Below are 23,485 nucleotides of genomic sequence, written 5' to 3'. Positions count from 1 at the left end.
GCACAACTAACAGGATGAGAAAGGCAGGCCAGATCTCCAAGAGTTTTAGCCCTACTATCTGGCCACTATAGTGGCCAACTATCAACTGTGAGTACCTGCTGACTCCGAACAACTGACCCAGCGAACAAAAGCAAACACCTTTCCTGCCTCTATTTCAGGATAAAAATACTCAGCTGTCTTTATTACTCCATATTTTAATTTCCATATTACTCAATATTTTACTGTTACACTTTCTAATGAAAAAGAGCAATAAACTGTCCAGAGAAGAATCATATCTCAAACTGTGAAAGAAAATAATGTATTAGTGAATGAATTCTCAAAAAATCCTTTATGAAAAGTATGTTCTATTTACAAAAGTCGGTTTGCTCTTTAGGACAAGTAAAACCACTACTGCAAAAAAAAAAAAAAAAGGAAAAGAAAAAAAAATGGAAATGCCTCATCTTTCAAATAAACACTTACAAATGCTCTATTCCATTTAAGCTCCTAGAAACATTAATTCACTTGAAATTAAGAGTGCATTTTGCATGCAGCTAGGGTAGGAATTACATTATTGAACCTCAGAGTACCCTTTCTTATCACTGTCCATGACACTCTTAGGCTCTTTTAAAACATCACGGCCTGGCTATTACCTTAGGATCTCAAAAGGAGGACATAGATCTTCATTAACAAGTTATCAGTTACTCTTCTTTCTGCCTTTAAAAGGGACATCCTGATTGTCTTCATAGCAGGACAGTCTGGTCTTGCCCAACGTGGCGCCCTTCTCCCTGAGCCTCCTGTTAGGGTTTTGCTAGGCATGATGACCGTTGGCTGGGTGGATCCGCACGTCCTTGCTCAGCGCTCCTTCCGTCATAAGGCAGAGTTCAGAAACTCGAGAAGCTCTGCACGATTGCGGTCTCTCTGTAGGGCACAAAAGGAGAAATCAGGGGTTCCACAGACCTGCACTCAAAGTGCCCTGGCTGCCCTGCATTGGCTTTCACAGCTCAGCAGGCTGCACAGCAGATGCTCTCACATTCCAGCAGCTGGATATTACTAGCTACTAGCCAGGTGGGAACGTCTGGAGCAAGTGCCAGGCAACAGGTACTCGGGAGAGATGCTGCAGGAGACAAGCTGTCACTGCCACAATTTCATGATGTTTCTAAGTGGCTCCCTGCCGAGGCCCCACTGGGTTGTCAACATGCAGCTCACAGCCCGCTCAGGAGGGAGCTCACAAGCAGAACAAATGCAATGCTCTGGTGTCTGAGGCAACCTTCTCCAGTCTGACACCTTTTTCATTCCTTTCCTTGCAAGGCACCATGTAAAATGCAAAGCAGCATCATAAAAAATGCTCCAAATAGTTAAAACACTTGGTTCCAGTATTTTAAAGTTACAATTTATAAAACAACTATTGAATCTTAAAATACTGGGACTAACAGATGATGTTCAGTTCAGCACATTCATGCCTAACCTGAGCAAAGAAGGGACATCTTTGACATAAAAAGTTATAACAAGGAGGTTACTGGGACAAGGCTAGCAAGTCAGATTCAGCATACTTCAACATAGACTTTAATGCCAGCAAAAACAGCTTTGATTAAGTTTAATTCAGAATGCTTGTGTGTATTTTGGCAACTATGGTATGAATTATTATGCCAAATCAGAATGCAAACCGGATACCTCACCAAAGCAACACTTAACACATACTGACAAGCATCATACACTCTTGTAGATCACTCTGAGGGGTGGAAACTGCTGAAGAGAGCCTACTTGTTATTTATGCACTGAGTCTAAACACCCATAGCAATAGCACAAGGTCCCTGGGGACCTTGGCAAAAAAAAACCCAAAACACAAAACAGCCCAAAAAAACAACAAAGCAAAAACTGACTGGTTTGAGAGAATGTGTGAGCATGGGGATTTAACACTATCATCTTTTTCTCTTCCTCTCTAAATAAAGGCTAGTCTTACACTCATAGACACAAGTAGATGAAAGCAGCAACTACCACACCTGATCACAAGAGACTGGAAAGAGAGGCAGACCAGTAAAGGCAGCGCAAGCTAAGCAAAGGGAAAAGAAGCAGGTCAGCTCAGCCTAGCAGACTGATTCTGAGTACCCGACACAGGTGTCCTTCGGTTGTCTATCCATGCCCGAGTACTCCAAGCCCATGCGCATGTCGCAAAACATACATCCAAAAGAAAGAATTTAGATTTCTCAGATGGCACCACAGCCACCTAAAAAGCCAGATGCAACTTAAAACTCTTAAATATAAGATTAACTCCTCTGAAAACAACAAATGTTAGAAACAGAAAAACAAGAAAAATATATGATTGTTCTTTGGGACACAGCCTATTTTCAATCATTACCTCTTTATCCTTCTTAGTCTTCTTTATTTTCATCTTAATTTTCTTTCCTGTTATCATGCTGTAGTTCTCATTCTTCTTTTTGTTTTTAAAGAACTAAAACAAAATCACACATTAGAAGAAAATAAGTTTTGCTTTGAAATGTTACAAATCTTACCATTATAGAAGGTCAAAAAAAATCTAACTGTCCAAAAAAGAATTGTTTTCTTTTAACTGTGTAGATGAGAAATATGTGATGTTAGAAGACATGAACATACCTTGGAAAGCTGGACAGGTCCGGCCTTCTCTTTCTTTTTCTTCTTTTCTTTCTTTTTCTTCAGTTTGTTCTCCTTTTTCCTCTTCTGCAAGTACAAGGTATATATTCCAACTGTTTACAGATGTAAGAGGGAATAAAAACAAACTCAAAGTAGCCTTTTACTGCCCTGGCTAGTCAGACAGCCCCTACTGCTGCCCTTACTGCTGCTGAACACGTGCACAGAAGTACACACATAGTAGTGCAGCAAGGCCAGCAAGCCTTAGGATCCTGAAAAATAAGCATGGCACAATCCATGATTCTATCTCTTTTTCTAATGTACTCCAGATATATAAAATCCCAGAAAAGAAGGTCCTATAGAAACGATAAAACTTCAACAGTGAGAGTTTATTACTCTCTTTCACTGACTGTACAGAATTTCTGTCAGAGGATTTCCATTTCTGTTCTAATTAAGACTGCTTTAAATTCTAGATGACACAAATCTACAGTCTGGCAAAAGGAACCTTAAATTATTTCTGCTCTAACATACAGTCAAGTATGTGCATAATTACCTATCAGCTGACCTGGTATTGCTCCTTGAAATCTGTTTCACAGGACCATAGCAACAGACAAAGCACTAAATCTTACATAAGATTAAAGGTTATGAAGATCTATTTTCTGTTCAGTTAACTACTTACTTCTCTCAGCAAACATTTACCTTTTTGTTGTGTTTCTCCTTTTTCCTTTTCTTTGATTTAGATTTAGGAGAATCTAAAAGAAAAAGAAAAGCTGCAATTTTAATATTCTGGATTTGTTTTTACATATAAAGTATCTAGAGCATAAAACATCCGAAAGATTCCATATGCAGTGTTTAAGAAGGACATGCTTTAATTCAGATTAATATATAAAATACTGTCTGAAATTAATCCTAAGAAATGCAATGCATTAGCTTACTGTCACTGATCTAACATGGACACTGAAAATACATGATTTCCTCAGTGAGCACTGAGTTCACAAGTAGGAATATTTTCAAAAAATAGTCTCAAACGCTTTGAATCGGTCCCTGAAGTAAACAAACAAGTCTACTAATTCCATATGGACATTAAATTCACTTCAAGAGAAGTGGAACTAAGTCTTTATTAATCTGTGACATGAAAAATATCCCCTTTTCTTCCTTCTCTACTTTAGCTATTCCAGCATTACCAAGTTGTGTACAAGTTAATGTGGCTTAACTGGGCTAATAATCTTAGTGAATACAACAAAAAACTCACCTTGGTGCTTAGCCTAATGTATCATATTCTAAAAGCGCAAATTATTTGCTTTACTTACAATAAAAATACAACATCAACATAACACACTTTTTATATAATTAGCATTACATTTCCCTTAAAGACATGCATTGGAACCTTACAGAAAACTGCACTTACTTCCAGACTGTATTTTTTTCAAAGCACTGAAGTTACTCAGAGTAAGTATCAGCTTAATATGAAAAGTCTGAATCCTACAACATTTTGAATAAATGTCACTCTACTCAGCCATTCATGTTAATGTATCTTTCACAAGTCCTTATATTTAAATATTTGAAATTTCAAGGTCAAAGTAAGATCAAGGCAAAAACTTTAGTCTAGACAGCTTAAGTAGAAAAGGATCTATATTAACTTTATTTAAAACACGGAGAGCTTTAAATATATATGATAAATTGTTACAAAATAACATTTCTTTGAATGAAAGAAAATGCTTTTATTCCTGAAGGCGTTTAAATGAACACAGGAATGTGACATACAGTGTGAAAGGAGATCCCTTAACACCGTCAAAGGTTGTATCGACAACAGTCTGAACATGCAATATCTGTAATTATTACTCTGTAGCAATTTAGCTGCAGTTAAAATAAGCTGTAGATGTTCCTGAGAAGGCAATTGATGGCAACCACCATTTGTGCCCCTGAAAGTACCCAGGAGAGCTTACCTCTGCTACTGGAAGAAGACCTCGATGATGAGCGTGACGAAGAGGAGGAGGAGGATGTCGTGGAGGTACTAGACGATGATGTGGATGACACTGATGATGATCTGCTTCTACTACGTTTTCGTTTCCTTTTTTCTTTTCCTTAATATGACACAAGGCAAGGCAGCAGTGACAAGCATGCAAACAAGTGTGATCTACAAAGATAACTTTTCATACGAATTAAACACCGCAGATCTCTATCTTTGAGGGCACTTCCTGATCTCTCCTCGTGTGTCATTGTCTAATACCATCAGCAAGCGACAACGCTGGAAATGACACTCAAACACGTCACCTCACCTATGGGGTGGAATGGATAACTTGAGTGCACAGTAGCAGTGCGACACCTACCTCGGGCTTTCAGGTCTTCTTGTGACGGTGCACACAGCGACCTGCTCCTCTCCTCCTTCCGGCTGGCCATGCCTGCAGACACAAGCACATTCAACAGCTTCGCTCCCCAAAGCCTTGGGGCAGCGGGAGCAAAGGGGCAACCTCACAAGATCTTCATCATTCCGCACAGCGCACCTCATACACTGCAGCAAAGCCTTGCTTGGGGCTCGTAAATCAGGCACTGGGGGACAAAACTTTGAGTTCACCGTGACTTCTTGTGAGCGTGAGGCTAGTGAAAATGCTTGGGGGGGGGGGGGTTTAAGCTGTTTGTTTTTTGTGGGGGGGAAGGACTGAAGTTGCACCCAGGCCTCTTGGCTGTCTGCAGGCCCAGGCTCAGGGCTGCTGCTTGCCCGCAGGCCGAACCCTTCGCGCTGCGCAGGCCGCTGCGGGCCCCGCTCCGCGGCTGCGCTTCCCGGCGGACGGAGAAGCTCCCACCGCCCGCGCCGCGCTGCCCCGGCGCCCCCGTCCCGCGGTGCCCCGGCCCGGGCCGCGCTCACCGCCGCTACCGCCTCCACCCGCCCGGCCGGGCGCCGCCGCCGCCGCCTCCGCCGCTTCCGCCGCGGCGCCCCGGACGGAGTCGCGCGCGGGGAGGACCGTTAACGGCCGCGCCCCGCCCCGCCGCGGGGCGGCGCCGGGAGCCGCGAGCGGGCGGGGGGCGACGCTGCCCTCGGGGGCCACGTTGCGTATTGCGACACTCAGGGCGTGGGGCGAGAAAAGCGGGGAAAGAGACACAAACAGCTACAAATCTGTCAATAAATACATCAAAAACCTGTCGCGCGCTGATGTAGGGACACTGGGCTCCGCGAGCTGTTACCTACCCAAATACAAGGTCATTGAAAAGTTTGTTGGTGTTTTTTTCATGCAACATTTAGCTTCTGCTGTAACATTCATGCAATACGACATTTTTTTTCTTTATTAATAATGGGAAGCTATTTAAAATCCAGTTTACAGTAGTAAAAAACCTTGAAAAACTAAACACAGAACTCTCAACTGTTCTAACAAAATGAACACATTTAAATAAAGTTTGCTTTACAAAATTGATTTTCTCAACTGATTCCTTATAAAACAGGCAGTATAAAGGCATGTTTCCATTGCCGGGAATGAGTCATTTGTGCTTCCAAATTTCAAAAGAAATATCCACAGAGAGAAAAAAAAAAACAAAAAACAATCAACCAACCAAAAAGGTAGAGGAAGAGAGATTGCTGTATGGACTGGTTAAAATTAACGTGCTTCCAAAATCCATCCAAGGACACACTAAACACCAACGTCACAACACCATCACCTATTCTAACACTTAGAAATGGAGTTTTAATAATACTTAGCTCCTGTCATGCTCAAAATTCTTCACAAAACACTTAAAGACTCTTAACTCTTCTGCAAGTATTATTATTATCCCCATTTTACATTTGGGGTGGTGGGGGCAGAGAGGGTTAGCAGTTCCCTTATGTACAGGCTATGCCGTATCCCTCTTGCCTTGGTTCTCTCCCAAGTTCTTTATCACTTTCTGATTTTACACTTAACATACTAAAGATTTCTAGCAAATACAGGTAATACGTTTCCAACCAGATTAGTGGTTATTATTCGAGTTGTGCTACTTGGACAGTTACATGGCTAATATTAAAGTAATAATCAACAGGAAGCCCACACCAGTGACTCATAATTTATGTCCTACCATGCCACACCATTTCACAACAAGCTTATTCTTTATGCAACGAAATACTGTGGACATCAGGTCTAATTCTCTCCATTGTACAGATGCAACATGGCTGTTAAAGTCAATATGGACTGCACAAGAGAATAGAATTTGGCCTTTGCCATCTGTCCCTGGGAACACCAAAAACCCCTACAGTGGTCCGGTACACACTGACGTTGTACAGCAAAAAGGACATAAGTAGCATATAAATTGAAGCAGTGCTGAGATGTGCTAACTCACTAGAAAGTATGGATGGATAGTATGGATAACTTCACCCTCTCCAACCTTGTTTTGAAAATATGTGTGTCTGAATAATGTCCTAGAAAACATATGGGGAAATAAATGCCTAGTAATGAGATTTTCAATGTAAAATAGGGTATTTTGCCTTCACCTTATCATCAGTCTTGAAATTGCACTATTTTCGGTGGTATTGACAATCTGCACAGAAAGCCTGGACATTTTAGATTTTGCCACATTTGCCTTCTTCTTGAATTTTCTACCTTATTCCTTGCATTCTGTGCCCCATTTTGGTTTTTTTAGCCTGCCTAGTTTACTCTTATTATAAATCCAGCTTAATTTCTTACTGTCTTTTGAAAAATCCCAGGTTTCTCTGCCACTGGACTGCAGGAGCAATGGGTTATGTTTAATGTTTCAATACCTGCTCTGTAAGAGATGACGCAAGAGACACAGAATTCTGTCACTTATAGCAACAAAATGATTGATTGTGCAAAATTCGATCCCTCTCACAGGTCCCTATGGGCTTTTGAAAGGCACATGTATTCTTTGTTACTTGTTTCTCAGTGCCTGAGCTTAGTGTTTTTATTCTGTCTCCAGTAACCACGTACAATGCATGCACGCTGGTGCAACAGGTAAGGAGCTGGGGATAAAAATTAAGATCTTCAGAAGTACTTCTCAGTTCTCCACAGTAGCTATCTTGCTGGTAGTGAAGATCTAGTATTTGTTAAAAGGCAAGAACTGGGTTCATCTCCTAATCCATTTTCTCCCTCCACCCTGAAACATTCAAATTTCTAGCAGAGGGGAACAGTGCATGTAACATAGGACTTTCCACTAGCAAATATCCAAAGCCTTCTGCAGAGCTGGGAGGCCAGAAAAGATCTATTTTGCATGGGTGTGCAAGCAGAAATACTGGAGCTCTGCGCCCTTTTTTCCAGCAGTGCAGCAGAGAGCGGTTGGGCTGCCTGAGCACCCCGCTTATGGCCATATCCTGAGAGGTGGTAAGTCCTCTGACTTCAAGGAGGGGACTGTGGAGGCTTATCACCAACTGGGCTCAGTCCCAAGGCACTAGGCAGGTACAGAGAGGACATTAACAAGGCTATTGTAAGCTGGGGTACTCACTGCAGCTGAAACATCAAGGTTAGAAAAGCAAGAGGCACTGGCACCTTCCTCTGGACTTTCTGGAAAAGAAGAAAAGGGAATGCTGGATCCCTGGCTAAGATTTCCCCTGCCTGGCTGAAGCTATTCTCTCTGCTTCAAAACCTCAGGCAGTTGGAGGATCATGACATGTTAATTCAAATGTGCTAGTACTGAAGTGTTTCCATTTCAGACCAGTGAAATGCAGACTGCGATGATGGACATCTGTGTAATTAACACAGATGTAAATTCTGTGTAAATAACGGGAGCCCACAGACCTGCTTGGGCTCCACAAGGTTAACTGCAGGACATTCATCCCAAAACGCCAGTCTCTCATAGGAGCCAAACACTCACCCCCAACATGTACTGAGCAGTGCTAAAACACAGGTGTGAATGTATGTTCACAACATCAAACTGGACTTAGAGCTGCCTTAAAACCGCAGTCTTGAAAGTTAAAAAACAGAAGGTTGACACTTTGGCAATTCATTAGCTGTTATGCAGTCCAAAAGCCTCGATAATGTTATCGATAGCTTAACTAGTGGCAATTCACTATTGCATGGCCGGTGGTCACCAAAAATGCATTTCTTAATAGTTCAAGCAGTCCCATTATCAAGGATTTTTTTTCATAGCTCCTCCAGATCGGTTAAATCCACAACTACTTTCAAGAAGAGAGTGTCATCTTTGATGTAGGTATTTTTTGTGTTCTCTAGAACGGTGTGTGGCACAAAGCGTGGACATCCCGAGGCAATATTCATTTCTCCATCTGGCCTTTTGAAACTGCTGCTGTTGGGGTCGGCTCTGAAGACTTCCACAATGTGATTTTTTTTCCCGCTTTGGTCCAAAAGCATAAGTGTAACTTTTTGCTTGAAAGGCCATGGCAGCAGTGAGTCAAACTCCCCTCTCATCACAACGAAGTAGAGCGAGACGTGTGTTCCCTTTCCAGAGCCATCCCCATTCAGATAAGCTCTTGCACATAACCTGTACCCACAGCGGCTGGTGTAAAAAGGCTGGCTGAATATAGAGAGGACACGGCCTTCCACTGCTTCTTTTTTCTTCATCTTGTAGTCCATGATTTTCCAGATTAATTTTCCATTGTAACACGTGCCCTCCAAAAGCTTAAATCGTTCTTCATTTTTGTTGAGCTGTGCTTTGTGAATATTGATCTGGAGATCATGCTTGTTGGACTGACCTTCCAAAACAACTGGAAAAAAAAAAAAAGAGGAAACATTCAGTTAAATAAGACCATCAGAACACTGGAAACAAAGAGCAACCAGATTTGAGTCGACAGTACTTAATTACTCAAGACCCAGGCTGAAGACTAAACTGTGGCATTACATTCAAGAGCTTCTCAGAGACAACTAACTTTGTAGCACAGGCCAGTCCACTCAGCCTTTTGCCAAGGTTATGCCTGAGTTTAAGATGAACTCTTAAATGACTCTCAAAAAGCTCCATTTAACTATTGGTTACTCCCACCCTAGAGACAGCCTTGAGAAGCAAAATTAGCATCTAGATTCCAAGGTTATACAAACTCTTTACTTAGACTCATTTGCTGCATATATTCATGTTCTCGTAACTAATGACAGTGCCACCCTGGAAAACGCCAACATTGTCAGGCTGTAACAGGAACCATGTGAAAATCAGCATTACATCTGGGGCTGACTCATGTAAAGACAGACCTAAAGTAATGCCAGGGAAGTGAAAGATCATAGCCTTGCTGGACCTACAGCAGCAAAGGATAGAAGCTGGCCTACAACAGCTGCTTTTTCTGTTTTAAAGATTCATATTTGAGGCCTGCTCTGGTAAAGCTGATGCTGAAAGGCACATCTGACTTGACTGTTTTTTCCCCTCTCCCACAAGATACTCTTTGATCTACAGTGAGTCTTCTTAGGGGCAGGGGTAGGAGATAACTTATAGCCACTGGAATACAAGTATGTTTCCTCTCTGATTCTGTTGATTTCTCTTCCAAACCTTAGCCTTTATTTTTCACTACACTCTTTTGCAGAAGGAGCTTGGGAAGCAGGAGTGACAAGGACAGGCTGCAATGCAAGCAGTTTGTCATGAAGAAGGGAAGACAAAAGCAACCCCAGTAGCAAGGCTACTGACAGCACTGAAACAATCAAAGAGTTCTGCTTAAAGTCCATACATGTTACACAAACATGCTGTTTTAACATACAAGGCTGACATTAATTTACAAGGTTCATATTGCACACATGGTACTACCATCAAAATCCACCAGCCTCATCAACCCCAGCTCCCTGACCCTGCAGTGCCACAGGAATTCAGAAGCTGATGCCTATAGTAACACTGGTGCATAAGGAAGGTGGGAGGATGGAGTATTCACTACCAGCAATTGGTCTTAGAAATCACAAACAGGAAAGCCATGACCAACTAATAGCTGCAGTTAACTGACCTCTAAAACCACCACCACCACCGAGTCAACAAAAATTCTAAACCCATGCAGGAAAGAAAGAGAAGTTTCCCAACATACCTAAACGCTGATCATATGTCTCCATAAGGGCAATCTTCTGCTTTACATTTTCAATTGTATCAAACAGGGGTCGCAAGTCTAATTTACTTTGTTGCTGGTTTGCCATTTGTATTAACTGTTTTACTTGTGACTCCAGGCGTGCAGATTTATCCAGGTGACTGGCAAGAGCCTTCCCAATTAATGCCATTGGAAGAGAGTGAGAAGCAGAGCCAAAGACATTCAAAATCAATCACATCATTTGAAATAAGATAAAGCAGTCTTTAACAAGTCAGCACTATTCACTACATGCTATATGCAAAAATATTACATGTGTTGCCTTTGGGACATTTCCAAATGCTCCCTCATGTTTAATTCTGCATCTACTCACTGAGAATCCATCCCTGATTCAGTCCAATTCACACTGCACTGCTTCATTCAATCAGTTGTTCAAATTTACACCCGCATAATTGCCGTGGGGATCTGTCCATGCAGAATTTATTCAGTGCTTTTTGACCAAGCCAGATACCCAAAACTTCTTTATTAGATAAAATGAAAAAATGATATTGTATTGTAGAAATGCAAGAAAAGCTCAGGAAGTGTTTGGGAGACAGCATTTGTTACCACCCTGATGATGACAATCATCACTGGATAAACACATTCCAGGATGCAAGAAAGCAAAGGGACAGAAAGGTAAAATAAATGTCTTACCTGGGTGCTTACCATCAAATTGCTGTTTTTTCCAAACAGCTGTGTAAACTGCCTGAATTCCTTCTCACACTTTTTAACTGCCTCTGCAAGCTGTTGGATTTTAATCTCTTTACATTCCAGACTCTTACACAAGTCAGATATCTACAGATGGAAAAAAAAGCAGAGTAGAAGAATGAAGGAATACAAAAATACCAACAATCACATGAAAATGTATGCGATTACATAGGAAAAAATGGAGAGGTTTGGCATGCAAATACTCTAACTTAACTACATATGCACTAATTCATTCAAAATTAATGGATAAGTACTAGTAAGTATTGAGCTCTGCCTCTTAAATCTTATTTTTGCCTAGGTTGCAAAGCAAGATTTCCAAAAGCTTCTCTGCACCATGATGTGCAGCTGGATTTAGGCAGGAGATGAGCGTAGAGCTCAACAGTTATTCCTGAACATTTACAGTGTTTATGTTGGGGATCTCCCAGACAAAAATGTGCAAGCCCATGGCATGTGCCACTCTCCCACAAGCTGTCTCCTGTGCCCCCATGGAGAAAGTGCACATTCAGGACTCGCAGTGCATGGGGGACCTTTGGCACCTCCAGCACATATGCAATTTGACAGAGCCCTGGAACAGGCTGCCCAGAGAGGTTGTGGAGTCTCCTTCTCTGGAGATCTTCCAAACCCACCTGGATGCCGCCCTGTGCCATGTGCTCTAGGTGTCCCTGCTGGAGCAGGAGGTTGGACTAGATGACCTCTAGAGGTCCCTTCCAACCTTAAGCAGTCTATGATTCTACGATTTCAGCTCGGCAGCACATACACAACAGGGCTAGCACCTCCTGGGAACCATCTTGCAGAGCGTGTGTTTGTGAGCACTGGGGCTGTCTGTGATTGCCGGGCATCAACGTCTCCACTCTTCGGAGCTGGTGCTCACTGGAGCAGAACCAGGCAACAGATGTCAAGTCAGCCCAGCAGAACTGCAAAAATCTTGAACTTTAACTGGGCAGAATTTCCAGGTCAAAAAAAAAAAGATGGTATTTCCCAAGAAAACCATAAGCCCGTATTTCTTAACAGCTCTGTGTAGCAATAGGTACTAAGAGACTCATACCTTCCATTTCCATCAAGATTCTGCTCTGTGATAATATAAACCTACATGCATGTATGTTTCTGTGTGTGTATAGATATAGAACATACATATTGTTGCACTGGGCTCTAACAAGCAAGACATGAATAAGCGAGGAGAACTGAATCCAGAAGTGCAGCAGATCACCGAATTGTTGTGTTTTGGGGTACATATGTTTTAAATGAACAAGCAAAAGAGAAAGTCGACCGTCAGTTGGATGCATTCGCTTTGGTAGGATTGGGCCCCGTGTCACCTGTTGGAAGCAGCAGCAATGGTCACGCAGGGAGAAGCGCTTGCAAGCTGCTCTGCTAGAGGACACAGCCAGCAGCTGGTGCTGCCTCTGCAGAGCATGAGGCACGGGCATTTAAGAGGCTCCTCTTCAGTGTGTTCCTGCAGTCTGGGCAAGCACTGAAACTTGAACACTCCATTGCACACCTCGTGCCCACCATAAGCAAAGGCAGGAAGTAAACGGGGGGAGTGGTGGCTCCCACCACGCTGGGTGCAGAATATAAGTCTACCTGACTTACTGGAAGGGCTTATTCTGACTTTTGTAGTAGTCTTTTAAAATATAATTGAGCTGGAACACACAACAAATGCAGAATCTCATAGCATCCTATAACGAGCCAAAAACTGTTGAAGAATGTTCCACAATATGACTTGCCTGTTCTTCCAACCTGGAGTTCTTGTCCAAAATCTGCAGCATGTGTTCCCTCAGGGCACTATTTTCATGCTCAGCAAGTTTTCCTCTTTTAACCTTAGTGAGGCAGAGGAGAAAGTGAAAGAATCTAGTTACATGTTAGACAGACATTTTGAAAATGTTTAGTAAAAAAATGTTACTGATGCAAGTGTTTAAAATGTCTCCTCTGTGCTTTGAAAGTGAGGGAATGGCAATCCTGACTTTATTGCTATCTTAGTCAATACTACGAAGAGTTGTGAGAGAACAGAAACAGCTATTTTAGTAAATACTTTGACTGATTTGGTAGACAAATTTCAATCCCAGTGCAAATAAAGATGTATAGAACAATACCTTTACAAGACAACCATATTGTTTGTAGGGACAGTCCACTTCGGTCTCTGGACACACTGTCTGATGGGTTTCAATCTGCATATATTAACAGAGAAAGTGCTAATGAAATAAATGCTAAGTAACTTACTGTGCTGGTAATATCTAAATATCTGTATAAATGATGAATAAAGGCCCATGTCAATAGACCACCGATCATGTAAAGGGGAAGACGAGTGGTCAGAGTCAATAAGGAAGCCAGATGATCCACTGGCACTGCAACACCAATGTTTTGCAATGATGTTAACACCTCATTCACAAAGTGAGACATATCACCTTTAGGACAAAACAAAGAAAATACTTAGAGCAAATGAGTAAACCTATTTTATTGGCATAGTTCAATGTAGTCTATGACATGAGTTTCAAATTTCATAGAAGAGTGCAGTGTGCTGAATTACTGTACGTGAAAAAATTACAGTACCTCCTTTTTTAGGATTATCTGTGAGCAGTTTTGGAGACAAGGCACAGGATAGTCAGGACAATCATTTTTTTCATGATTCTGCGGAGAAAAAAAGAAACAAAAAAAGAAACAATTTGTATCGGACTCAAAGAACACCATATCAAAGATGACACACAGCATATTATAGGCAAGAATAGGCAAATATACAAAATTTACATATTAATTTATTCTTGCCTACAACATACAATTCTCTATTTTTATAAAGTAGCATTTATAAAGGAAGCTATTAATTTCTGGCATGCAGAAATAATCACAAAAATGCAAGTGCAAACCCCATACCAGATTGCTGTTCATAAGAGAGCTACAGCAACTGGCATTATTTATTTTACACATTTATTATGCTTTCTCCTTCGTGTTCTTGGCCAAATGCTGTTCCACAATTTGTAAAGCCTCATTGTAATGCTGGAAACTTTTCAGTCTGCAACATTAAGGAAGCAGACATGTGCTATAGATTCCCAGGGAATGTTTTATGACCTTACCTTCATGTTGATTAAGACCACATATGTACTACAGTACTGACACATTTCTTCTCGAAATTTACAGTGCTGACTCAAGTGATCTTTCAAATCTTTCCGAAGAATTTGATCACAACATCCATCATTCATGCACTGCACACTCTCAAACAGACACTGCTGAAGATGCTCCTGCAACGTGGAAAGGTAAATTAATACAGCAGAGGAATGAATACCAGAATAGGATGTGGTTCACAACATCTTCACTGGCCTAGCACACACATAAAGCATTTGGCAGTTTGGTAACAAACCTATACATTCTTCCTCAGCATTGCCTCAAAAGCAGAGTAAACAGATGAGCTGCAAACTTGAACAGCCCTTTCTTTAATTTCCCATTTTTACTCAATTTACACACGAGAAAAAGCCAAAATGTCTGATTCCTCTTGGCAAGCAGCTGTGAGTGTTCAAGAAGCCTCCACCCCAGGTGTGCAGGTGCAGACGAGCTGTGTGTGGTAGCCACAGGCCACCTCCAAGCTCGCCCATCAGACCCCGCTGGGCCACGGAGCTGCGACAGCGCCGGGCTCAGAAGCCCTGCTGAGAGTGTGGCCATGACACCAGGCTGAGCATCAGTGTGCTGGAACCTCCAGCATCTTACCTGTTAAGACTCTCCTGAACTCAAAAAAAAGACAGATGCACCACAGTGAGATAAAGGCAAACAGTTCTTGTTAAATAGAATCATAGAATCATAGAATGCTTAAGGTTGGAAGGGACCTCTAGAGATCATCTAGTCCAACCCCCCTGCACACGCAGAGTCACCTAGAGCACGTGGCACAGGACTGCATCCAAGTCGGTTTTGAAGATCTCCAGAGAAGGAGATCTTAAATACTTTAAGGTAACGCTGGAACAAACTTACAGCTATGATATTTTCTATGGACATTTGTTTCTTACATACAGACAGGGTAAGTTGTGATCTAGACACTTAAACCACATTGCTACAATAACTCTGAAGACAATTCCTGAAGCTGACCTTAAAGCACACATCAGAGTTTGTATGCAAATCAAAGGCCTCTGAATTTGATGAAGTGAACTAACCTGATATCGTCCCAGAATTACTTTTGAGTTGCAATCAGGAATATTTTTGCAAAACACTTGCAAGTTAAGAACTTCTCTTTTACAGCAGTTGTCTTTGAATACCTGTAAAGAAAGTTAGTCTTCATATGAGGTTATCTAAGATGTTACATAAAAAGGCAGCAAAACATCACAAGAAATCTTTTAAAGACAAATGTGAGGATTCCTTAACCATAGGCATGGTTCTTGATAATTCTGCTTGAAAATGTATACTAAAAATATAAGCAAAAATATTTATGTTTATTTTCTATTCCTACGAGGAGCATTATAAAGTTGTTCACTGCTGCATTACTCAAAATTTGCACAGGCTAGGAGACAGCGAGTGAAAAACAGCAACCTCGTAAACATTTAGACTACAATTTCCTATCATGAGTAGAGAAAGAAGGAGATGAAATTTCACCAGAAAATATATCCTGGCAGGATCAAGTAGGTAATATACTTTTAAGGACGTTTAATCCATTCAAAAAAAATCTGTAGCTTACAAAATAAGAAACATAAACTTGTCTTTTACTTCAAAAAGTTACCAGAAATTGAATTAAGTCTGCAAGGCTAATGAGGTGTATCGAAAAGACCTAAAGCAGCAAATGAAAGCCTGGTCAACGGCAAAGGCAAATAAACAAGATCCCCCGGCAAGATGGGGGATTAAGTAGTAAGTAAACAAACTCTCCACTAAAAGAAACATTAAACACTAGAGAAGATTTAAAACTGCATGAAACTCTTGGCCACTCTACAGGAAAATACAGAGGACTAAAATGACACAGGATATAAAAATAAAGCTTTAGCTATGCATCCTTGCACACTATTTCCCTTAACATTGTTTAAGGGACAAAAGCTGCTTTGCCCCTGAGGACTAAGAGACTAAGATCTATCTTTTCTTAGCTTTCTTGATAAGAACATTTTTCTTTTCTTACTTTTTTTTTTCTAGTGGATATTGACTGCTGAAGCAGCTGCAACTAGAGCCACTTACCTCATGCATTTTTATTGTTTCTTTGTCAACAGGACAGGTGGGTACTGCATTCAGTTCTCTAGATCAAAAGAAGAGTCATGTTAATTCCCAGAGCAGCTGACTTCTTTTACAAAATTGGGCCATGCTACCACCTGGCTCTGTGGGAATCAGCAGCAGACACTTCAGTGTTAAGAGAGAAAATCCGCAAAATGCATTTGGTTCAATTTCAGTATTGCAAGGTGCAAGTGGGAGGACTTTCTTTAAGAAGATTTTCAAATTGGTCAGTAATACCTTGCAGTTTGAAATTAAGTATCTGTTATTTCAGGATCTATTGACACATGTTTCTTAGTGAGGTCAACGAATGCTTTATACCACAGTGATACATGGCTCGAGAAATCATACACATTCTTGTTTGTTCCATTATCCAAGAAATATACACCTAATCGAAAAACATCCTGTGAACTCAAAAGTTACAGAACAGAATGCTAAGTCAGGCATCCCTTCAGTGTTCACAAGACATGTATTTGGGCATCTGCATAAGTACCAGACAGGTAGAATACAAGTGAGAGCAGCCCTCCTATGTGAAAAATCAAGGTGAGAAATACAAAACCCTGAATACAGATAATAGCAAGGGAAAAAAAGCATATATCATGAGAGCTTCAGGGAGGCAATATGAGAAAATATATTACAATCCTATTTCTGCACACCTGAAAACAGTTCTGTGCAAAGCCTCTAGATAATCTGAATATTTTCCATACACAGTGTTTTTTCTTCAGATAATCCTTATGCAGCCTATTCATAACAAGCACAAGAACCTGTAGGTACAAACAGGAAGAATAATGCCACCACCTCTTGATTCAGGCAGAAAATTCCTCAGTTTCCTACATTTTAGTCACTTTTATAACAAGTTAATTTACGTCAGCAATGTTACACTAAAATAAATGCTACATGTTGTTCTCATGTCACAGTGGTATTTTCCTTTATGAATCGACCTTAAAGTTACGTAAAAATAAATCCTGGATAGAATGTGCCTTGTCTATATCCCACTCACGTGGGATGCACTAAGAACCAAACCGAGCTTCAAAAACACATTGCCAAATCCTGCCCATAGCACTAAGAGGACATTAAGCTGCAACAGCATAACAGAAAGCAGAGTTTGTGCTACAAGTGCTAATAAGATGTTTTTTAATTAAGAGGACTTTGTCACTCTCTGGCCATCTGTTGCTACCAAATGTCAGATGTGGAGCGATCTCCCAGTCTGCATTCAGACGGCTTTGTCTGGCGCAAGCCGCACGTTCCTGGCTACGACAGCAACATCGGTTCAGATGGTTCCTGTCTCAAAAAGCTCCCTGAAGTCCTACAGTGAGTACGAGGAAACGCTTACTGAGGCACTGTCCATGGGGAGGCAACCCTGAAAGATGGAGTGACTAACATGAAGCATCTAAAATATGTAAAAGGTAAAGTGTGAAAGTCATCTACATAATTAAGCTTCTCTGTAGCTCTCCTGAGCCAAATTCTACTGCAGATGCACCAAACGACACATCACAAATTTCCAGACAGGTTTGTGCAATGTGTAAACGCATTTCATGGGCAGATAAATCCCAAGCAGATGGATGCCAGCAACCTTATGATCTCACTGTGGTATCAGATAATATAAATAGTGTTTTGTAACTCCACTAAAAGCAAAGAAATTATACCAAAGCAGACAGCTTTGATCTAACCACTGGTACAAGAAACACCAGAGGTTAATGCAACAAACTCACCTGAACAGCGCAGTGATAGAGTGCCTTTGTATGCTAGAAAGCACCTCACACAAATGTGCTTAAGTATACATCACAATTTTCCTTATGCTGACTTTATACACATAAAAATTCCAAGCACTGGCCAAAATGATCCCATATTGCTTGCCCTCACCAGGTGAGGTTTACAGAGGTATCTTTAGAGCACTGAGAATGGAGTGACCAAGTTCAACAGTCTTTCCATTGACTCCCACACTTTTTAACCAGCTCATTGCTATTATTTCGGCATCTGCAGTTGATTTATAGAAGGTGCCAGCTTCTTTTTAATCCAGGGAGGAAAGTGAGCTTGCAAACACAGAAAGAACTTGTACTAACCTCAGGGAAAGGATGCACTGCTGGCAAAACCGGTGGCCACATCCCGTCTGGTGCGGGTTGTGCAGGACCAGGCGGCAGTGGGCACACTTGTAGCGCTCCTCCAAGCTCTCCACAAACCTGTAGTCAGCGTCGGGTTCGAAGTCTAGGGAAGCACCACTGGCAGAGTTCTGGCGTGTGAAGATGTCCGAGAGACCAGTGAATTCGTCACAGGCCATGGAAGCTGCCCTGGAAAAGCAAATGCAAAAAGAATCCTTTAAAATATTTACAGCCAAATCACCTCGGCTACAGCTCGCAGCAGATTGCTTGTTATTTGAGCAGTTTCATTTACAGAAGGTTTCAGTAGATTTCAGAGGAAAAGGCAGCATCAGCTACAGAAAAGCAGTGAAAACCTCAGAGAACTACAAAACGACGCACCCTTCTTTACGTGACTAGCCTGAAAACACCTTTTGGAAAGCATTTCACAACGTGAAAGTTATCCCCCAGAAGAGAGAACTTCTTCCTGATTTTCCCACAACAGCCCCTAGTTTCAGAAAAGCCACAGACGTAGCTGGGGACAGCAGAGGTCACGTCTCGGCCCGGCGCCTGCCAGAAAAGCCTACACTTAACGTAAAGCCCACCCACGTGGCCTTACTTACTCATTGCACTGGGTCAGAAAGAGCACAGCGTTGTGGTTAGCAGCAAGGCGCACATGAGAAGGGGAGCAAAAAGATTTTACCTTCAATTTCAGTGTAGCAGAAGCCAAAACCTCTAAGCTTGCCATAACAACACACATGTGCGCCAGGCCTCATCCACACAAACTCCTCTCCCTCCCAGGCCAGCAAGTCCCTGTTAGCAGCACCAACAGTGCTCTAGGAGGCCGGGAAGGTCGCTGAGGCTTCTCCTGCCAGACCAGGCCAGCGGGGCCACCACGTCTCCTCATGACCTTGCACTGACAGCGCTCCCCCTGCCGTGCAGCCCCCTCCCACGATCCTGCATCCCACAGACCACCAGGGGATTCAAATCTCCTTCGAGTTTTAGACAGTGAGCCCTGCAAATGGGTCTCCCACTGCTCTGGTACATGATTAGGGACAGCTTCTCTTTCTCACATTAACCAGGGATGCAGCCCAGAGGAGCTAAAAATCCTAAATCCTACAAGAAATCAGTTTTTTTCTAATGCTTTTTCTCATTTCCATAGCATCGAACCTCTTGAAGGAGGATGTAGCCCACTCGATCCTAAGGATTTAGCAAGTAAATGCTGCTCTCTGTAAAACTCCACCAAAAAATCCGTTTCACCAGTTTGTCTCTTAGGGCCTGCCTTGTGTACAATGTGTTTCTGGCTGAGGTAAACATTATAAATATTTTAAGGAAGCACATGGAAAAAGCTAAGAGACATGGTTACCAACTCAAAATACCATCTAGAAACTCACTTAAATACACCTCTTTGCTAATTAAATCTCCTTTCTATCTCCTTCTGAAGAAAGCACGCATATACTACACACTTTCCAAACATGCGGCTGAAATAAGACTCCTTTTCCCTAAGTGCCTTGAGGCGCACATATCCCTCCCTCCCTCCACACACACACACACACACACACACACATATATATATATATATATATATTTATATATTTTTTCCTTAAAAGGAGTCTCCGAGCACCTTGCTCCACAGCTTTTGCCCAGGAGAGCCTCCGCTCCACCTCAGCTGGCTTGGGGAGCGGGTGGAAGCTTGGGTCTTCGTGAGGTTGGCCGAGAGCCCTGTAGCGACAGCAGCACCTTGTGCCCAGGCTTCCCTCTTGTTTCTAGTCTCATCCTTCAGGTGTTATTGGGGCTTAGGGTGTGTTTGGGACAACCTGAAAAAGGGTCACTTTGATACGCTGCGACCACGAGGCTGCAGCTGCTGCTGGACACTGCTGCTTCACAGAAACCATCGCCCACTAGTGTCTCCGTGCATTGGGGTGGTAATGGAACGTGAACGGCGCGTGTCTGCGCCAGGAGTGGCGTCACGCGAACCACAACAGGCGCAGAGCGTGGTTGCGACTGAGCGCGGTTGCAACCGAGCGTGGATGTCACCCGGCGCCGGTGGCAGAAGCTCCCCTTCCGCTTCTGCCTTCGAGCGCCGGCCAGCCGCCTTCTCTGAACCAAAACCAGAGGAAAAAGTGCTTTGTGCGAGAGGGAGAGCGTCCTGAGTTAACTGAGTCAGCTTCCTGCTGGCAGCCGCGCGCCGGCGAGGTGAGCTTTCACTTCTGCATGCTGCGGAAGTGTCCCTGCTTCGCGCATGCTGCAGTTGCGTCACATGCAAACTGCAAGGCTGCCTTCAAATCCCAAAATGCTAGTGGACTCCTGTGGCACAAGGATGCTCATGGCAGAAGTGGGATGCACACAGAGTAGCGTTGGCACTGCAACGCCACTGGAAAAGCACGGGATAAACCAAACACTGTGGACACAGCAAATCCATGCATCAGGTGCATTGTACTTCCATGTATCAAAATAAACTGAACTGATTCTGGGCTCGTGTTAGAGGGATAGTTTGGATCACTAGAAGCTAAGCCAAATCTTACAAATAACGACCGCACAGACCTCAACAAATTTGTGCACTCACAGCAGACTATGCCTGAAACACCTTTGCTACAGGGTGGGGAAAAATCCAGGGCGGAAAATTTTCATAATAAAAATAAACTGTTTAAAATGTGGGCTATCCTGTTTTAACTACCACCACATCAAGCTGAGGCCCAACATCTTCTATCTAAATGGATCCACAATTAGTTTATCTTATTGCTCTCAGTAAGACACAAGCAGCCCATGTTAAAAGGAAAAAAATCAGCATGGTTACACTAATTAGAATGCAGCTGTTACATGAACACTCTTCACAACCACATTAAAGCATGGATGTCCCCTTCGCGGCGATGCTGCTGATCATGGCCACCAACAGCCATATGGGAGGAGAAACACTGTGCAACATGTACACGACACTGAACTAGCCTGGACAGAGAAACACTTTTGGCATCAAAAATGTATGTACTGCACTCAGGGAAAAAAAAAATCTCTATAATGTGGTAATTCTTTCTTAAGAGCCTATGCTCACTGCCATGTGAGATCAAGCTCCCAACAAGAGCTATCAGATTACCACAGGAGCGCCAAGGGCAACGGCCACTCGGGCAGGCCCAACGCTGTGCTCAAAATAGACCAGAACACCCAGGACGGCAGACCCAAGCGTAAGCACTGAAAGCCACCCTGTCTTTTAGGTAGTGCAGGGCAAATATGTGAACTGTTATCACAGATTTGGTCCTCTTGGACCAAATAAAAGATGTCTCCTGATCCTGCTGGGTAGCAAATAGGTGGGTGGTGCTGGTCCAGTCCCTGCCTGGTCCTCTGTGTACATGGAGACTTGTACCTGGCTGCCTTCCCAAACTGCAGTATCACTCAGCAGAGAGCTCTGTGGTGACTCCCATGCATACTATGTTTCCAGGATGTACATATAGAGCACAGAAAGAGATTTCTACTCATGCTCTCCCACATCTAGCTCAATGATGTTCCTTTGCATCATGATACTCAGTAGGGCTAAGGCTTAGAAGACTCTCAGTCCCTCCCTTGAAAATTATCTTTTATAGCATATCAGAACTGTATGACTGTCTTAGTCAAAATGAGGAAAAAACATAAAATTCATTATACTTTACAATTCTTTTTATTGGGAGTTGATAGACAGAAGCATGATGGAGGGGAATGTAACTTGCATTAAATTTACTCTCTCTAAACTTCCTTATGACCTAGGTAAATTATCTGTCTCCAGTATTTTAGAGTTAAAATAACCCAGTTATATGACTTACTAATAATATAAGGCTCCTCCGCACAAACACTGCATTTTGAGAAAGAACAAGCCCTGACACTTAATATACAGACATTTAGAGGTAATAAAGTCTACAAAAGGGCTATAAATATCTAGACACTTTAAAATAGGTACAAATTTAAGACAGAGCAGATTATATTGAGTCAGCTAAAAGCAACAGATGAGGCCCTCTGATGTCACCACAGCATCATCTTTATCCTTTCAAACACAGAAAGGTGACAGTGTTTTGACCAGCAACAACGAAACCCAGCACTTGTGGGTCTCCCCTGGGGGAAGGATTCTGGGTGCAAATGTGTGGCCTCTTACGTGGGGAAAAAGATCCTTTGCTGCATCAAAGCTGGCTTCCCACTTGCCTGCAAGGCTCCCTCCTGGCAGCAAAGCCTAAAAAGGGCAGTTCAGCGGCCAGACGGCATCCAGCAGCGGAGATCCCATCCACATCGTCTCCAGCGGATCTCTGCTTGGGGACCCACAAGGATGCTGCTGCAGAGGGCAGCAGAACCAAACTTGATTTCTTTTGTACAACAGCAACTTTCATTTCGTTCAAATCCCCATATCACCTTATTCTAAAAACACAGTGAAAGCAGCATCGGTTTGCTAATCTCCATAAGCAAATTTTCATTAAAGAGGATATGACTGCAGGGTTTTCTCTGCATAGATTTACTGCCAAGTAGTACAGTAAATTCCCATAAGACTAGACTTCATCATTTTTACAAGCATAGGCACACTCTAATACATGCAATATTAAAAATAAATAAAAAATACACCCATATAACTAACAAAGCATACCTGGTGCTGAAGTAGGTTTGATTTTCCAGCCGTCTGGCTTATTTGCTACATTTAGTATTTCCATGGCTCTCCAATCATTAATTAATGAATTCCTACTGTAATATCAAGAAATCTCTCTACATCTAACCAACAAAAGATTATTACAACTAGTATGTACAAGGTGCCTTAATATATTTGTTCCTAAAACCCCTGCAGTCACTCTCTAGAAAGGTTATATTCAAGATCTATTAAAAATTCAGTGAAACACTTGGTACTTAATAACCTTGCTACTTAGAAAATAAAAAAATAATAAAAAGAAAAAGACAGCCCTCCTCCCCTTCCCCGCAGAAAAGCTTTTTGATATCTTAATAACTACATTTCAAGTTGATAAACACTAATGCTCCTGAAGAAGATACTTACATAGATCTC

At 42.3% G+C, this 23,485-nt stretch overlaps 2 protein-coding genes across 2 annotated transcripts; both read right to left on the bottom strand.

The window, feature by feature from the left end:
- Window positions 1-261: 261 nt before the first annotated feature.
- On the bottom strand, window positions 262-5,041 carry LOC148596043 (uncharacterized). Its single transcript, XM_088532168.1, has 6 exons — window positions 4,914-5,041; window positions 4,530-4,667; window positions 3,283-3,335; window positions 2,590-2,673; window positions 2,336-2,428; window positions 262-897 (listed from the first exon to the last, which is right to left on the bottom strand). The coding sequence occupies exons 1-6, from the start codon at window positions 4,981-4,983 to the stop codon at window positions 847-849; spliced, it is 489 nt and encodes a 162-aa protein (XP_088388294.1). The 5' UTR covers window positions 4,984-5,041; the 3' UTR covers window positions 262-846.
- Window positions 5,042-8,487: 3,446 nt separating this feature from the next.
- Window positions 8,488-18,686, bottom strand: TRAF5 (TNF receptor associated factor 5). Its single transcript, XM_010215643.2, has 10 exons — window positions 18,469-18,686; window positions 16,376-16,433; window positions 15,373-15,474; window positions 14,308-14,472; window positions 13,790-13,867; window positions 13,333-13,407; window positions 12,967-13,059; window positions 11,192-11,332; window positions 10,505-10,673; window positions 8,488-9,217 (listed from the first exon to the last, which is right to left on the bottom strand). The coding sequence occupies exons 1-10, from the start codon at window positions 18,681-18,683 to the stop codon at window positions 8,640-8,642; spliced, it is 1,674 nt and encodes a 557-aa protein (XP_010213945.2). The 5' UTR covers window positions 18,684-18,686; the 3' UTR covers window positions 8,488-8,639.
- Window positions 18,687-23,485: the final 4,799 nt, after the last annotated feature.

Source organism: Tinamus guttatus, unplaced genomic scaffold (assembly GCF_059628265.1).
Source record: "Tinamus guttatus ecotype Peru unplaced genomic scaffold, ASM5962826v1 Tinamus_guttatus_pri_ptg000033l, whole genome shotgun sequence".
In the NCBI taxonomy this organism is placed as follows: domain Eukaryota; kingdom Metazoa; phylum Chordata; class Aves; order Tinamiformes; family Tinamidae; genus Tinamus; species Tinamus guttatus.
The sequence above is the reverse complement of the archived record's forward strand: the minus strand, read 5'-3'. Positions and strand labels throughout refer to the sequence as shown.

Coding starts and splice junctions, on each gene's coding strand:
- TRAF5 (XM_010215643.2), bottom strand. CDS start 18,683: ATGGCCTGTGACGAATTCACTGGTCTCTCGGACATCTTCACACGCCAG. Junction 14,473..15,372: donor TAATTCTGGGACGATATCAG/GTTAGTTCACTT, acceptor TCCACGTTGCAG/GAGCATCTTCAGCAGTGTCT. Junction 13,060..13,332: donor AATATGGTTGTCTTGTAAAG/GTATTGTTCTAT, acceptor TGCCTCACTAAG/GTTAAAAGAGGAAAACTTGC.
- LOC148596043 (XM_088532168.1), bottom strand. CDS start 4,983: ATGGCCAGCCGGAAGGAGGAGAGGAGCAGGTCGCTGTGTGCACCGTCA. Junction 4,668..4,913: donor AGAAGACCTGAAAGCCCGAG/GTAGGTGTCGCA, acceptor TGTCATATTAAG/GAAAAGAAAAAAGGAAACGA. Junction 2,674..3,282: donor AGGAGAAACACAACAAAAAG/GTAAATGTTTGC, acceptor TTGTACTTGCAG/AAGAGGAAAAAGGAGAACAA.